Below are 17,044 nucleotides of genomic sequence, written 5' to 3'. Positions count from 1 at the left end.
TGATTTTTACAAAAGACATGGGGAGATTGGTATGAGTAGGTGTGAGGAAGTGCTACACCTGGCTGTGAGTAGGTGTCTGAGGGCCCGTTTGGGGGAAGTACCTGAGCAGGCACATGTGGGTGCAGCCTGGGCGAGTTGGAATCTCTCCTCCTCTGACTCAGTGGCTTTGTGACCTTGTACAAAGTTCTTGAACTTTGCTGTGTCTGTTGCCTCCTCTGCAAGGTGGAGGTGCTGCACTCCTCTGTTCAGAAGGTTCTTCCGCCAGCTAAATGATCTAACACGCGGACTTCACGTGAAGCCTAGGACAGGACACCACATAGTAGGTGTTTGATCAGTAATGTGTACAGCCGTTATTTCCGCTACTCCTTGTCTGCATCTGGGACACTGTTTCTTCATCAGAGCGTTTGGCCACGGGGCCCATTCACAGGGCCGGGCAGCACTTGCAGTGGTCTGGGAGCGTGGTGACATCGGCACCTCCAGTGGGTAGAGGGCCAGGGATAATGGTAAACATCCTACAGTGCACAGGACAGCCTCCCACAGCACAGAGTGATCTGGCCGAGATGTCTGTCGGTGGTGTGGAGGAGCCACTTCACACCGTGGGGCAGAGAGGGAGGAAAACGCGTCAGGCTAATCCTAGCCTTACAGAGTCTGCCCATGATCTTTGTCAGCTTAAAGAATTACAAAAACCTGGTTCGTCCATCATCATTTTGCTTTTGAGTGATTGCATAACAGTAAAGGGTGGAGGGAGCGAGAACACATGTGGCCAAAAATGTACGCTTTGTGAGTCGAGGTGATTTGGATGGTGATTTCAGCGTTTCCATAGGCTTGTGGCGTTTCATAAGAGACACTGGGGTGGGAGAGAGGGTTGACGGGTCTTGCTGGTGTTCAGGATGGCGTATCTGGATACCTGTGAAAGGATGTAGTCAGCCAGAGTAGGGAGTGGCTGTTTTAGTGGTGAGGACTTTTTTATTTTTATTTTTATTTTATCTTATTTGTATTTAAAAGCAAGATCTATTTAAATCAGAGACCGCCAGCGAGAGTGGCCTGGTGGGGGCTCCAAGAGAGGCAAAATCCGAAGGGGCTGGTGGTAGCGGGGATTTTTAAGCACAATTCCGAGAAGAAACTGTCAGTACAGGGCAGGGACAAACCTATCATTGACCTCATTTATAATCTTTTTACCCTGTCTGGCTTGCCCAGAAGAGCAAGAGGCATCAGAAGGATGGGTATCTAATTTGTTTTACAGTAAGCTGGGCGCTCAGCAGTAATCGCCACTCCCTTGCTAGTGAAGACTGAGTGGCTGTAGCTTTGGGTTCTTTATTTCCCTTCAAGCTTTCAGCTAAACAGAGTTGATTTTGTTTTGAGTAGTGTATTTAAATATTTTGTTCTTTTTAAAATAAGCACCCTACTTAATAGTAGCTACACCTTGTTGGAGATAGGATTATAGATATTTTTTGTTTTCTTTGTGTCTATTTTCTTTCTCTTTTTTGCCCCCCATTGTGTGTATGTATATCTATTTTTATATGGTCTGTAACAAATATATATTGCCTTTATAACTAAACTTTTCAAAGTAAAAGTCTTTCAGGGATGGTGATGTGGCGTAGCAGGGAAAGCTGCTCCCGGAAAGTCCAACATCACATATGGATGCCGGTTCGAGTCCCTGCTGCTCTACTTCCGATCCAGCTCTTTGCTAATGGGCCTGGGAAAGCATCGTAAGATGGCCTGGGTACTTGGGCCCCTGCTCCTCCCATGGAAGACCTGGAAGAAGCTCCTGGCTCCTGGCTTTAGACAGGCCCAGCTCCAGCCATTGTGGGATTGAACCAGCAGATAGAAAATCTCTCCCTCTCCCTCCTCCCACCCTCCCTCCCCCTCTCTGTCTCCCTCTCTCCCTCCCCCTCCCCCTTCCCTCCCCCAACTCTGCCTTTCAAATAAATAAATCTTTTTTTTAAAAAAAAAGCTTTCCTGTTATACAAAAATCCTACTTTTATTGAAAATGTCTTTAATTTTAAGATTCTTTTTGGCTGCATTTAATCAGATTTGACTTATTTTTTTAAAGATTTATTTATTTGAAAGGCAGAGTTACACAGAGGAGAGACAGAGAGAGAGAGGTCTTCCATCCGCTGGGTCACTCCCCAGTTAGCCACAACTACCAGAGCTGCGCTGATCAGTAGCCAGGAGCCAGGAGCTTCTTCCGTGTCTCCCACGTTGGTGCAGGAGCCCAAGGACTTGGGCCACTTTCTACTGCTTTCTCAGGCTATAGAAGAGAACTGGGTTGGAAATGGAGCAGCCAGGACTTGAACTGCCTTGGTGTATTTTTTTAAATTATTTTATTTGAGAGACAGACAGATCTACCCACTGATTTACGCCCCAGATACCCACAATGGTTGGGACTGGACCAGGCTGAAGCCAGGACATGAAGCTAGTCTCCCACATGGGTGGTAGAAACAAGACTACTTGAGCTATCACTGCTGCTTCCCAGGGTCTCCATTGGCAGGAGGCTGGAATCGGGATCAGAGGCTTGGCCTGGACCCAGACACTCCAATACGGAATGCAGGAGTCCAGGCACTCTTAACTGCTCATGCAGGTGCCAGCTCCAGTGATCATTTGTCTGCATATCCTTCAGAGAAGGGAAGTCAGTGATCTGCTCATCATTTTGATCCTCTACATCTGATGGTAGACTAGAGTAATATGTCAGCAGCATGACTTGTCATGTAAGCAGATCTCTTACAAGTTTTTCTTTGTGTATTATAAATCTCGGTGGAGGTCACCAGTTTTTAAGTGATGATGCTGTTTCTGTTCAAACATGTATTACTCTGATAATTTCCTTAATAGTGTGGTTGAAACATAACACTGATTTTGATAAAAAGCAGGCTGTTTTGCCTACTGGAGAAATTATTGTTAGTATTATGAAAACTTGTATGCTTATTTTTTATGAAAGTTGAAATTCTTATATTATTTCTGAAGTCCACCACTCTGAAATGTTAATTTATAAGCACAAAAGTGCTGTATGTATTTAAGCTACACTCATGGTTTGGATGAGAAATTAGAAGCATGACACAAAAGAATCAACGTATGAAAGTGATTGGAGACAGATTGTATATATTATGGATATGTTACAGTATCTCATTTTTTTCTCCCAACTTTTATTTTGGTTTTGCAATCATAGCAGGGATTTGCCGTAAACTTGTTTTGTGTCCCAAGAGATTCCTGGCTTTATGATGAGAATAGAAAGCAGGATGTGGAAGAAGAGGTGAGCAGTAGAAATTGAGCTGTGATGTGGAGCAAGAGCAGATGCAGGAGAGGAGAGGAGAGGAGAGGAGAGGACATGGCTCCTCCCTGCCTGGACACAGAGCAGCTGTGTGGACTCAGGGAAGAAGTCGAGAACATTTCAGAGGGCCAGTGAATTTTTATGGTGATTATTCAGTTTAATCAATATTGCTGATGTTGTGTCCTGGCAGAGTCAAACACAAAGTGGAGGTGAGCTCCAGGAAGTGGCCTCCGTGAAATATCAAGGCCAATGCCATGTGTCAGTGAAAGGAACAGTTCAGAGAATTACTTATTTCTGTTATATTTTCTAGATTCATAGTTTCAACATGAGGGAGTTTTATTTTATTTGGTCACTGTAGTTTTCTTTTCTGGTATGATTCATTATTTCTTCTTCAGTTTTTCTCTTAAGTATTAATCACTGTGATTTAATACCTGGTTTTCTATTTTATTGTATTCATTCTTCTGGGCAGCGTCCTCCTTAGCCACCTGTATGAATCTGGCATCACAGCCTACCTCTCCTGTGAACCCCAGACAGGCTTCTAGCTGCCTGCTGAATCTGCGTTTGAGTGTCTCCTGGGCGTCCTGATGGTAGCATTGTCTCCATCCCACCTTCTAGTTGCCTACTGAATCTGCGTTTGAGTGTCTCCTGGGCGTCCTGATGGTAGCATTGTCTCCATCCCACCTGCATCCTCGTCTTCTGTATTTTCAGTCTTGAATAATGCTGTCTCCTTTTTCTCAGTCACCCAAACCAAAATTGGAATTTATCCTTTACTCTCATATTCAAATGCTTAAGTCTTGCCAGTTTTGTTTTTTTAAAGAAGATTTATTTTATTTATTTGAAAGGCAGAGATACAGACAGAGATGGAGAGAGAGAGAAAGCGAGCGCGAGCTTCCACCTGCTAGACAGACTGGACAGGCTTCTCCTTCGGTACACAGAGCCCGCCTGCAGCCTGCCTTTTGCCCTTCCTCTTCGGCCTTGTGCTGCCGCAACACTGAACTGCTTGGCGTTTTTCTGAGCATGTTGGGCTGTTGCCTTCCACTCGCTCAGTTCTTAGGGTCGTTTGAAATTCTGTCTGAGCTCCCTGCTTAAGCAGGATGACTTCCGTTCATTATCACATCCACCTTGGCATGCTATGATCACTTGAAGACATGGACTTTTCCATTTAAAAAAAAAAAAGTCTGCAAACACATAGCCCACAGCTCGGTAAATGTCGTCACTCGCAAGTGTAAATAATGGCTCATGTCTGAAAGAAGACTGACTGTAATTGACTTAGTTATGAGTATATGCTTGGTTAAAAAAACCTTTTTCTGGTTATAACTCTGCGAAGATGTGTGCAAGTAATACATTTATTTGAATGTTGAAAATTTGACAAAAATACAGGAAGCTTTAAAGAAGATGATGTCACCTATCTATTGCCCAATATATTTGGTGTATTTCTTCCTAGCTTTTTCCCCCTCCATGTATACATCCATTTGTGAGAATGTTTTTGTTTTTATAAAATTCAAATTTGATCTGAAGTTCAGTAGGGAGTTAGGGCCACCTAGGGGAAGTGTGGAAACAATCAGCAATTATTTCAAAAATAAGAAAATGGGAATATTTTAAAGTGGCAGTTCACTTTCTATATGGCTTCTAATGGTAATAAAGCGACTGTTTTGCTGAACAGAAAACACAGGGCTTATGTTTGTTGCCCCTGTTCTAAACATCCCTTTTGAGGAAGATATCATATTCTCTATTTTAAAAGATTAGGAGATGATGACACAGCTTGAGGTGTATCTGCAAGATCTCTTCTGAGTAACTCCAGGGCCCCACGCAGTGCACTAGGGAGTTCACAGATATGTTGGATGGGAGTCCATCAGTGGAGTGGAAAATGACAGACGTCCTGACGCACCCAGACTCTCGCAGTGGCTTAACTGTTTCAGTAGAAACAGTTTTGTTTTTAAAAATTTGTAAGCTGCCGACCTGATGTATCAGACAAATTTGGTGTGGTTTCTTGATAATGCTAGCTAAATGAGCTACTATTGTATTTTATCTCCTAATGTTAGAAGATATGAAATTTTAGTTATTAGAGCTATATTTTTCATGCTGTATGCCATAAATAATTCTAAATAGCTTTTTGTTTAGCGTTATTTATCCAGCAAACGTTTTGGAGTTTTTAGTTATTTCAGATCTTTTGAGGGCTGGGGATGGAGTAGTTGGTAGGGCAGATTATGTCCCAGTCTGATGGTGCTTGCATTCTAATGGGGGCAGAGTTTGACAATGGAAAAATAAACAAATGCCAGAGTGATGAATGAGGAGGAATCTAAAGCTAGCTGTGCAGGAAGCTGGGAGCTGGGATCTTCTGCATCTCTGCAGAAAGCCTAGGGAGTGACGGTGGAGCCGAGGCCTGGGCAGTGCTGAGGAGCCAGCTGTGCACAGAGTTGAAAATGAGGACCGCAGAGAATTAGAGGGCATTAGGATTGCATTGTGCATTGGACTCTGGAGTGGGGGAATGTCACTTTCTAAGCTCTAACTTTAATAGTAATAATCACAGAGGGAAAGTTTAATAGACTTGACAAGGTAAAATGTATGGACTTCTGAATTTCAAAAAGGAAATACTAATTTGCGAGCAATTCTGAAAAAAAAAATTTAGCCTGTGCGCAAGATTAGGGTAATTACTCCATGAAAAGCTCACATAGATTAATTTAAAAAAAAAAAAAAATAGGAAACTCAGTAGCCGGGTAGCCAAAAAGCATGACAAGGCAGCTCTTGGAAGAGAAGATACAATTTATAAACATGACTAGGAATCAGAAGTACAACTAAATGAGGAATCATTTCCTTCAAATCTGCTAAACTCAGGTACACTTCTTTGGGTTATATCCCATCCTAGCGAGCACATGGTGCAGTTGGCATTCTCATAAATTGCTGATGACCCCATAGCTCAGTAAAAACTGCTGTTGAAAAACAATTCGGCAATGTGTATCAAAACCCACAAAAAATATCCCTGATCACACTAATGTCACCTCTGGAAACTTATTTTAAATAGTAAAGAAGAGAACTGGGGGGAAAATAAGCATTTATAACAGAATGTTCATTCCTGCAGTATTTTAGTACATAATCTGGTAGCAGCCAAGTACCTGACAACCTTTGGAAGTGTCTCAGGAAGGCAGATGCATCCATTCAACGCAGGTTACACACACTGAAGAGAATGGTTAACAGCTGCAACCACTTAAGGAAGTGTTTTGACAACAGTAGCAAATGACAAGCAGCAGTGTGCAAAATTGTCTATCTTTGCAACTATTTTTTAGATGTATGTGGAAAAAATGATCTAGGGTTATGCACAGATATGGTAGCAATGGTGTGTTAAAGTTAGATAAAAATTTGGTTATGTTTTGGGGGAAAATAACTTTTTTCTAAAATTTTACCTAAAAACCTACTTAAAACCTAACTGGCAGCAGTAAAGAAATTGACTCACTGTTCATGTTTCCACAAAAGAGCTTTGAAGGTACCATAGTGTGGGAGAGCCAAGACCTCCACGGGCTGGTGTCAGGAAATCTTCACAAAGTGACGGTGAATGATGGAGGGGGAGTTCTCAGAGTCATTACGGTAAGTCCCTTTGTATTCTTAGCTTATTTAGTAACATATTTTAGATTTTTCTAAATACACAAAAGGGGTTTAAAATTTGTTTTCACTCCAACCTAGGCAGTCTGAAACAGTGACTCTTGTGCATTTTCAAACACACATGGTAGAAAATGTTGAGTCATCACAGTAAGACACACAAAGCTTGATTGTTCTATATGATTCTGTATTCCACTGTTAGTGAATAAACAGCTGTCCTTAAGACTGGTGAATTTTTAAGTGTGGTATTGTTTACTTGAGCCATTGCTGTAGCCTCCCGGGGTCTGCATTAGCAGGAAACTAGAGTCAGGAGCTAGAGGCAAGAATCAAACGCAGTTACTCTGAAGTGGACCCCAGGCATCTTAACCACCAGGCTAAACCCCTGCTCCCTCCAGAATTTTTGGGTTAGCCTTCTTTTTTTTCTTTTTTTTTTTCTTTTTCTTTTTTTTTTTTTTTTTTTTTTGACAGAGTGGACAGTGAGAGAGAGAGAGAGAGAAAGGTCTTCCTTTGCCGTTGGTTCACCCTCCAATGGCTGCCGCGGCCGGCGCACCGCGCTGAACCGATGGCAGGAGCCAGGAGCCAGGTGCTTTTCCTGGTTTCCCATGGGGTGCAGGGTCCAAGCACCTGGGCCATCCTCCACTGCACTCCCTGGCCACAGCAGAGGGCTGGCCTGGAAGAGGGGCAACTGGGACAGAATCCAGCGCCCCGACCGGGACTAGAACCCGGTGTGCCGGCGCCGCTAGGCGGAGGATTAGCCTAGTGAGCCGCGGCGCCGGCCTGGGTTAGCCTTCTTTAAAAACATTTGCTCAGTATTATTCAGAATATTCACCATCTCACCTTGATAGCATGAAGTCAGTTAAAATACCATAGATGAAAATGTTGGGGGGCCACGCTGTGGAGCAGCAGGTTAACGCCCTGGCCTTGGGTGCCAGTTCGAGACCCAGCTGCTCCACTTCCAATCCAGCTCTCTGCTATGGCCTGGGAAAGCAGTAGAAGATGGCCCAAGTCCTTGGACCCCTGCACCCGCGTGGGAGACCCGGAAGAGGCTCCTGGCTTCGGATCTGTGCAGCTCTGGCCATGGCGGCCAACTGGGGAGTGAACTAGCGGATGGAAGACCCCTCTCTCTCTCCCTCTCTCTCTCCCCCCCCTCCTTTTCTCTCTCTGTAACTCTTTCAAGTAAATAAATAAATCTTTAAAAAAAAAAAGTGTTGGAAAATAAGATGGAATACTTTCGTTTTTATTATTGAAGCAACTCTGGGATTTCTGATTCTCAAATTTTCCTGTAAGTTTGCTTCAATTTTAAAACAAACTCGAATTTGACAGGTAAATTTCTCAAAGTAAATATAGGATAATACAGTGTAAGCAGACTTAAAGTGATAACTTCAAGACAGGCACTTAGCCTGGGATTAAGACGCCTGTGTTCCATGCTGGAATGCCTGGGTTTCATTCCTGCCCCTGTCTCCCAATTCCAGCTTCCCACTGGTGTGGGCCCTCACAGGCAGCAGAAGATGGCTCAAGGGGAGACTGGACTGAGTTCCTGGCTCTTGGCTTCCACTTGAGCTGTTGCAGCCACTTGGGGAGTGAACCAACAGATGGAAGCTGTCTTACTCCTTCTGTCTCTCTGCCTCTGAAACAAATAAAACAACTTTCAAGTAAACAAGTGATTTGTGTGCTGGTGTCTTAGACAGTCTTTCATTCTCCTTGATGCTGTGATCTAATGATTACGAATACTCTTGCTATTTAAATTCACAGGCTTACTGATTTATTAAATATTAACCTCATTTGTATTAATTCCTGAATTTGAAAGGACTATCATGTGATATGTTATTACTCATTCAAAAACCACTTATTGCACACCTATTTTATTTTTTAAATTCTTTTTTTAAAAAAAAGATTAGTTTATTTATTTGAAAGAGTTACAGAGGAAGAGACAGAGAGAGGTCTTCCATCTGCTGGTTCACTCCCCAGATGGCCGCAATGGCCGGAGCTGCGCCGATTCAAAGCCAGGACCCAAGAGCTTCTTTCGGGTCTCCCACGTGGGTGCAGGGGCCCAAGGGCTTAGGCCATTTTCTATTGCTTTCCCAGGACATAGCAGAGAGCTGGATCGGAAGAGGAGAAGCCAGGACTAGAACCGGCGCCCATGTAGGATGCTGGTGCTTCAAGCCAGGGCTTTAACTCACTGCACCACAGCGCCGGCCCCTAAATTCTTATCTTCTAACACCTATGCTAATGTGCTTTTTATGATTTTATTTATTTATTTGAGAGGCAGAGATACAGTTAGAGGGAGAGACAGAGAGGTCGGTCTTTCATTGACTGGTTCATCCCCCAAATGGCCGCAACAGCCAGAGCTGGGCTGATCCAAAGCCATAAACCAGGAGCTTCTTCTGGGTCTCCCACGTGGATGCAGGGGCCCAAGCACGTGGGCCATCTTCTACTGCTTTCCCAAGCCATAAGCAGAGAACTGGATCAGAAGAGTAGCCGCTGAGACTTGAACTGGTGCCCATATGAGATGCTGTTGCCACAGGCAGAGTATGCAGCTACACTGGCCTGCACACCTATTTTAAAGCAGGAAAAGTAGCAGACAAAATAGGCCCATCACCGGCTCACTGGAATTTACAGTCCAGGGATTAAGAGAGAGACTAATTCAGTTTCATAAGCAAGTACAGTTAGCCTTTTGGGCTATGTTTAGAATTTTGTTCTCATGGAAAATTCTTTGTTAAGATAGAATTTTATGGAATTTATAGTTTTTTCTTTCCTTATTTCCAGACAAGAACGTTTAATATCTTCATTCCTTTTCTATTTATGAAACTTAAAAATATTCAGAAAATGCTGAAATTCTTATCTGAGTTACTTTCACTATACCAAGTAAATTTACTTTTGAGTTGAAAGCTAAATTCAAATATAAAGACTCAAAAGTAGTAGGAGGAGGTTAAAGATAGCTTAAATATTCAGTAACCTTGGAAAAACAAAACAGGTAACTTAGTAGTCCATTCTAAGAAAGCTCATGTGTAAATGAGGTTTTTATCATAAATCAGAACAGAGTTTTTGCCAAGTATTTCTCTCTTTGCAACAAGATGCCAGAAAAGTTTCAGAGCCAAATTAAAAGCCAAGTTGAGACCTTTCAGAGAAAAAACAATAAACAAAAAGTGCAACCAAGTTTTCAACAAACGAAACGGTGTGAGGTATTATAAAAACAGTAAACAGCCTTCTATGGAAGGAGCTACGGAGTTGGGATCTTTGTTGTTCACCTGTAGTAGTTTCCTCCTCCTTCAGTTCCAAGTGATTGTTTCTCAGTGTTCAGTTACAGATTTTTAATTATGCAGACAATTCTGCTAAAAAGATCTGTTTACAAAAGAATAGCCAAGCAGGTGGCTGTTCATCTGAATGTGTAGAAGAAATCCTGTAAAAAAGCTGAACTGTAACCGACAGTTTGATCCATTTCATGGCAGCTAGAGAACAGCTCTGAGAGATGTGCCCACTGGTGTGTGATGTGCAGAGGCACAGAGCGAGGACACGGGGTACTTCATGAGGTGAAGAGAGGTGGCGGTCTAACAACTGGAGCACCTCTTAGCCTAAGAGGCAGAAAGGAGTGTTGTTGGCTGTGCCACGAGAGTCTCTAGACCCTCTAAACCACATCAGTAGTCACAGGGCTCCATCTGAACCATTTGGGACAGACTGCTGGTTTACAAAAGCTTTCCTCCACATGCTCACTTAATTTTATTTATTTATTTTTATTTTTATTTTTTTTGACAGAGACAGAGAGAAAGGTCTTCCTTTTCCGTTGGTTCACCCCCAAATGGCCGCTACGGCCAGCACACTGTGCCGATCCGAAGCCAGGAGCCAGGTGCTTCTCCTGGTCTCCCATGGGGTGCAGGGCCCAAGCACTTGGGCCATCTTCCACTGCACTCCCGGGCCACAGCAGAGAGCTGGCCTGGAAGAGGAGCAACCGGGACAGAATCTGGCGCCCCAACCAGGACTAGAACCCTGTGTGCCGGCGCCGCAGACAGAGGATTAGCCAAGTGAACCCTGGCGCTGGCCATCACTTTTAAAATACGCCAGGGCCAGGCCGGCGCCGCGGCTGCAGCGCGCCGGCTGTGGCGGCCATTGGAGGGTGAACCAACGGCAAAGGAAGACGTTTCTCTCTGTCTCTCTTTCTCACTGTCCACTATGCCTGTCAAAAAAAAAAAAAAAAAAATACTCCAGGGCCAGTGTCTAGTGCGGTAGGTTAATCCTCCACCCGTGGTGCCGGCATCTCATATGGTTACTGGTTCTAGTCCCAGCTGCTCCTCTTCCAATCCAGCTCTCTGCTATGTCCTGGGAAAGCAGTGGAGGGCTCCTGGCTTTGAATTGGCTCAGATCCAGCTGTTGTGGCCATTTGGGGAGTGAACCAGTGGATGGAAGACCTTCTTCTTTGTCTCTTGCTCTCATTGTCTGTAACTCTACCTCTCAAACAAATAAATCTTTAAAAAATATATATGCCAAAGTGAGTTTGAACTCATGAGGATTTTCATTCTCTAACAACTTCAAGGTGGTAATAATTTGTTTTATTGTAGTAATTTCTATTAAGTTGTGGGGTTGGGATATAAAGTAAGTTGGTTTTCATACTGTTACGATAGCAAGTACAAAAACATACGCAGTTGGACTTCTGAACACTATGCACCTCTAATAATACCTGATCTTTAATATTGTATTAGATAACCAAAATAGTAGACTGTTGTATGCCAGCCTGTTTTAAATGTCTGGTACGCCAGCATATCTGAGATGGATTTATCTGCTGCAGTGGAGTCATAGTATGGCCTTTGTCAAGCCACCTTGAAAATGTAATGGATTTACTTTCAGTGATGAGACATTAAACACTCCTGTTCTCATTCCTTTCAGGCAGGGGAGGGTGCACTGCCTCGTGAATTCATGGAAGGTGTGGAGGGAGTTGCAGGTGGTTTTATTTATACCATCCAGGGTAAGTTGTCTGGTTGAAAAGCATACTGGATCTCAGTCTTACTCTACTTGTCCTTTGACATAAAAGGTGATTTTTTTTTTGTCATTTTAAACTCAGCTTTATTGAAATAAAATTCTCACACTTTAAATGTTCAATGGTTTGTAGTATATTCATAAAGTTCTCATAAAACTTTGCAACCATTCCCACTAATTTAAGGACTTTGTCACCACCCCAGAGAGAAGCCCCATACATACCTATCGTCACTTCTTTCCTTCCAGCCCCTGACAACTACTCATGTGGTGTTTGCTTGTTTTGATCATTTCCTGTACATGGAGCCCTACAGTATGTGGTCTTTATGTGAGTTCTTTGGCTTAGCGTAATGTTTTCAAAGTTCATGTCATACGTGTACCAGTGCTTCGTCACTCTTCCATTGCGTACGTGTCCTCACTGCATTTTATCTGTTCACTAGCTAATGGGCATTGGATTACTTCTGTTTTGTGCAGTTATGAATAATTCTTCAGTGAACTTTCATAATCAAGTTTTGTGTGATTGCGTGTTTTTATTTCTCCTAGATAAGTAGGAGTGGAAGTGCTGGGTCAGATGGTAATTCTTTGTTTAATCACGTTAGGCACTGACAGGGTTCTCCAAAGCAGCTGCCCCATTTTTGTGTTTCCACAATCAGTCCAAGAGAGTTCCAGCTTCTCCACATCTTCGTCGACGGTTAACTGTGTTTTTAATATACCCATCCTGGTGGGTGTGAGATGGTATCATGGTTTTGACTTACATTTCCATAATAACTAACGATGTTAAGCATTTTTTCTTGTGTTTACTGGACCTTTGTATCTCCATTAGATAAACATACATTCAGATCCTTTGCTTATTTTAAAAACTGGATTATTTAGTTTCTTATTTTTGATTGTAAGAACTTTATGTTCTAGCTATAAATCCATTATCAGATATATGATTTTCAAATACTTTTATTTTGCTCTAAGGTTGTCTTCTTACTTTCTTGATAGTGTTGCTTAACACATAAAAATTGTAAACTTTGATAAAGTCCAAATTTGTCACTTAGGTTTTTGGAGTCATATCTCAGAAACTCTGTCTAATCAGAGGTCACAAAGATGTATGCTTTTTTTCTTCTGAGAGCTTGATAGAGTAGCAAGCACTTCCATGTAGGCTTTGATCTGTATGAAGTTAATTTTTATAGATGGCATGAAGTAGAGGTTTAGCTTTATTCTTTTGCATGTGGATATCCAGCTGTCTTGGCACCACTGGTTGAAAATCAGTGGCTGTGAGAATGTAAATTAGTACAGCCATTATGACAAACAATACAGAATTTCCTCAAGAAACTAGAAATGGAACTACCATGTGATCTAGCAGTCCCATTTTTGATTATTTGAATGATTTGAAATCATTCTGTTAAAGAGATCCCTGCACTCCCATGTTCATTGCAGAACTGTTCATAATAGCCCAGTTATGGAATAGCCCAGCGTTTATCAGCAGATGAATTGGTAATATAGGCTGTGTGGGTGTGTGTTATGTAATATTATCCCAGTCTTAAAAAGGTAATTCTGGGGCTGGTGTTGTGGTATAGTGGGTAACGCCACTGCCTGCGATGACAGCACCTTATATGGATGCCAGTTCACACGCCAGCTGTTCCACTTCTGATCCTCCTCCCTGCTAATGGCCTGGGAAGAGTAGCAGAAAATGGCCTAAATGTTTGGGCTTCTGCCACCCACATGGGAGACCCAGATGAGGCTCCTGGCTTCAGCCTGGCTCAGCCGTGGCTGTTGTGCCCATCTGGGGATTGAACCAGCAGATGGAAGATAGCTCTCTCTCTCTGTCTTCCCCTCTCTGTAACTCTTTCAAATAAATAAATCTTTCAAAAAAGGTAATTTCATCATGGCAACAGCATGAATGGGATTGGACAACATTATGTTAAGGGAAATAAGCCAAACACAAAAAGACAAATACCACGTTCTCTCACTTACATGTGGAATTTAAAACAGTTGAACTCACAGAAGCAGAGTAGAATAGTAGCTACTAGAGATTGGAGTGGGGGCAAGGGGAGCAGTTAGATTGGAATGTGAAGATCGGAATAAAGAGGTGCAAAGCTTCAGTAGGATAGGAGGAATATGTTTGTTTAGTTATGTTGATTTATTTGGAAGGGGCAGTGACAGAGATCTCCTAACCATTGGTTCATTCAGCAAATGCCTGCTACACCTAGGACCAGGTCAGGCTGGAGCCAGGATCCTGGAACTCCATCCAGGTCTCCCACTTGGGTGGCAGGGACCCAGGTACTATAGCTGTCACTTACTGCCTCCCAAGGTATCCATTAGCTAGAAGCTGGATTAGAAGGAGAGCCAAGACTCAGTCCCAAGCATTCTGATATGGGATGCAGGCATCCTAAGCCATGGCCTAACCCATTGCACTACAACACCCGCCCCTGTTTTTGTTTTTTCCAAGATTGATTTCCTTAGCACGGTGAAGATAGCTTATAATTGTATACTGGGGCTAGTATTATAGCACAGCAGGTTATCCCATTGCTTGCAATGCCAGGATCCCATGCTGGAGTGCCAGTTGAAGCCCCAGCACCTCTACTCCTGATCTTGCTTACTGCTAACATGCCTGAGAGGGCAGTGGATAATGGTCTAAGTGCTTGGGCCCCTGCCACATATGTGGGAGACCAGGATGTCCTGGCTCCTGGCTTTAGCCTGGCACAGCCCCTGCTGTTGCAGGCATTTGGAGAATGAACAGGTGATTGGAAGATCCCTCTCCCCCTCCTTTTCCCTGTCCTTCACCCAATTCCACGTAAATAAATGAATACATATTTTTTAAAAATTAAGAACTGTACATTTAAAAATCACTGAGTAAATTTAAACTGTGCTTAACACAAAGGATTAAACATTTGAGTGGCTGGCTCCAGTTAATGTTCTAGCTGTTCCTCTTCCTATCCAGCTCCCTGCTAATGTACCTGGGAAAGCAGTCAAAGATGGCCCAAGCACTTGGGCTCCTGTACCCATGTGGGAGACCCAGAGGAAGCTCCTGGCCCAGCCCTGGCCATTGCAGCCATTTGTGGAATGAACCAGCAGATGGAACATTGATCTCTAACTCTGCCATTCAATAAATTTTTAAATAAACCTTTAACTAAATCTTTTAAAAAAGTAAGCATTTGAGATGATAACCATGTCAGTTTGATGTACTCATTCAACATTGTATACAAAATCATGTCAAAATATACAAAATCGTAATATCACTTTGTACTCCAAAAAGACATATAATTTATACACACTTTTAAAGACTTTTACATTTTTATTTTATTTTTTAAAGATTTATTTATTTATTTGAAAGAGTTACACAGAGAGGGAGAGGCAGAGAGAGAGAGAGGGGTCTTCCGCCCACAACAGCTGGAGCTGCGCCAATCCGAAGCCAGGAGCTTCCTCCAGGTCTCTCATGCGGGTGCAGGTGCCCAAGGACTTGGGCCATCTTCTTCTGCTTTCCCAGGCCACAGCAGAGAGCTAGATCGGAAGTGGAGCAGCTGGTACCCACATGGGATGCCGGCACTGTAGGCGGCGGCCCCACCCACCATGCCACAGCACCGACCTTAACTTTTACATTTTAAAAAGACAATCAGGGAATGTAAAATGGAAGGAATTAGTTCAGTTCAATTCCATTGATCTGTGTGTCAATCCTTAGGCCATTACTACAGTATCTTACTTAGTTTTCCAGTAAGATTTGAAATCAGGAATTATAAGTCCTTTGATTTGTTCTTTTTACAAGCTTGCTTTGACTTTTCTGGGTCTGTTGCACTTCTATATGAAGTTTAGGATGAGTTTGTCAATTTTTGTGAAACAAAACGAGCTGGGGTTTTGAAAAGAATTACATTCAATCTGTAGATCCGTCTTTGGAGTATTGCCACGTTAACAGTCTTAAGTGGGGCTGGCCTTGTGCTGCAGAGGATCAAGCTGCTGCTTGCAGCACTGACATTCCATATGAGTGCTGGTTTGAGTCTCTGCTGCTCTACTTCCCATCCAGATCCCTGCTAATGCGCCTGGGAAAGCAACAGAAGATGACCCAAGGACTTGGGCCCCAGTCACTCATGTGGGGGACTCTGATGGAGTTCCAGGCTCCTGGCTTCAACGATTATGCCCATTTGGAGAGTGAACCAGCAGAAGGAAGATATTTCTCTATACCTGCCTACCTACCTATCTCTCCATCTATCTCTCCATCTACTTCTCCCCCTCCCTCTCTCCCTCTAATAAATCTTTAAAAAAAAGTATAAAGTGAAGGGGCCGACATTTGTGGTATAGCTGCCTACTGCACCGGCATTCTATATGGATGCTGGTTCATGTCCCAGCTGCTCCACTAATTTTTTTTTTTTTTAAGATTTATTTATTTATTTGAAAGAATTGCAGAGAGAGGTCTTCATCTGCTGGTTCATTCACCAGTTGGCCGCAACTGCCAGAGCTGCTCCGATCAGGAGACAGGAACCAGGGGCTTCTTCTGGGTCTCCCATGCAGGTGCAGGGGCCCAAGGACTTGGGCCATCTTCTGCTTTCCCAAGCCATTAACAGAGAGCTGGATCAGAAGTGGAGCAGCTAAGACTTGAACCAGTGCCCATATGGGATGCCAGCACTACAGGCAGTGGCTTTACCCGCTATGCCACAGAGCCTTCCCTCCACTTCTGATCCAGCTCCCTACTAATGTGCCAGTGGAAGATGGCCCAAGTCCTTGGGCCCTGCATCCACAGGGGAGAACCGGAAGAAGCTCTAGGCTCCTGGCTCTTGGTTCCTGGCTTTGGCCTGGCCCAGATAAACCAATGGATGGAAGACCTTTCCATCATTTTCACTCTCTCTGTCTCTGTAATTCTGCCTTTAAAATAAACAAAATTTTTTAAAAATCAGTTTATCTTTTTATTCTGTTTTACACAAACTTCTTTTCCAAAATTTGCTTATTTGAAAAGCAGAAATAGAGAGCACCTGGGATTCAAACTGGTACCTATATGGGATGCCAGCACTGCAGGCAGAGGCTTAACCTTCTATGCCACAGCACTGGCCACAACAAAATAAATCTTTTAAAAATAAATAAATAAATAAAAACAAGGGGCTGGCATTGTGGCACAGTGGGTTAATCCTCCACCTGCGGCACCGGCATCCATATGGATGCCCCTTTTCCGATCCAGCTCTCGCTAGGAAAGCAGTAGAAAATGGCCCAAGTTCTTGGGCCCCTGCACCTGCGTGGGAGACCCAG

At 43.3% G+C, this 17,044-nt stretch overlaps 1 protein-coding gene across 2 annotated transcripts in view; it reads left to right on the top strand.

Moving 5' to 3' along the window:
- B3GALNT2 (beta-1,3-N-acetylgalactosaminyltransferase 2) overlaps positions 1-17,044 on the top strand; it is a 68,487-nt gene that overhangs the window by 36,415 nt on the left and 15,028 nt on the right. For both annotated transcript variants that reach the window (XM_017347726.4, XM_002717323.6), the window contains exons 6-7: positions 6,737-6,847; positions 11,738-11,816. In XM_017347726.4, the coding sequence (XP_017203215.2) occupies positions 6,737-6,847; positions 11,738-11,816 (190 nt within the window). The remainder of the gene's footprint in view (positions 1-6,736; positions 6,848-11,737; positions 11,817-17,044) is intronic.

The sequence above is a fragment of the Oryctolagus cuniculus genome, chromosome 13, assembly GCF_051225735.1.
Source record: "Oryctolagus cuniculus isolate XC-2025 breed Fujian yellow rabbit chromosome 13, ASM5122573v1, whole genome shotgun sequence".
In the NCBI taxonomy this organism is placed as follows: domain Eukaryota; kingdom Metazoa; phylum Chordata; class Mammalia; order Lagomorpha; family Leporidae; genus Oryctolagus; species Oryctolagus cuniculus.
This window is presented reverse-complemented; position numbering and strand designations above follow the sequence as displayed.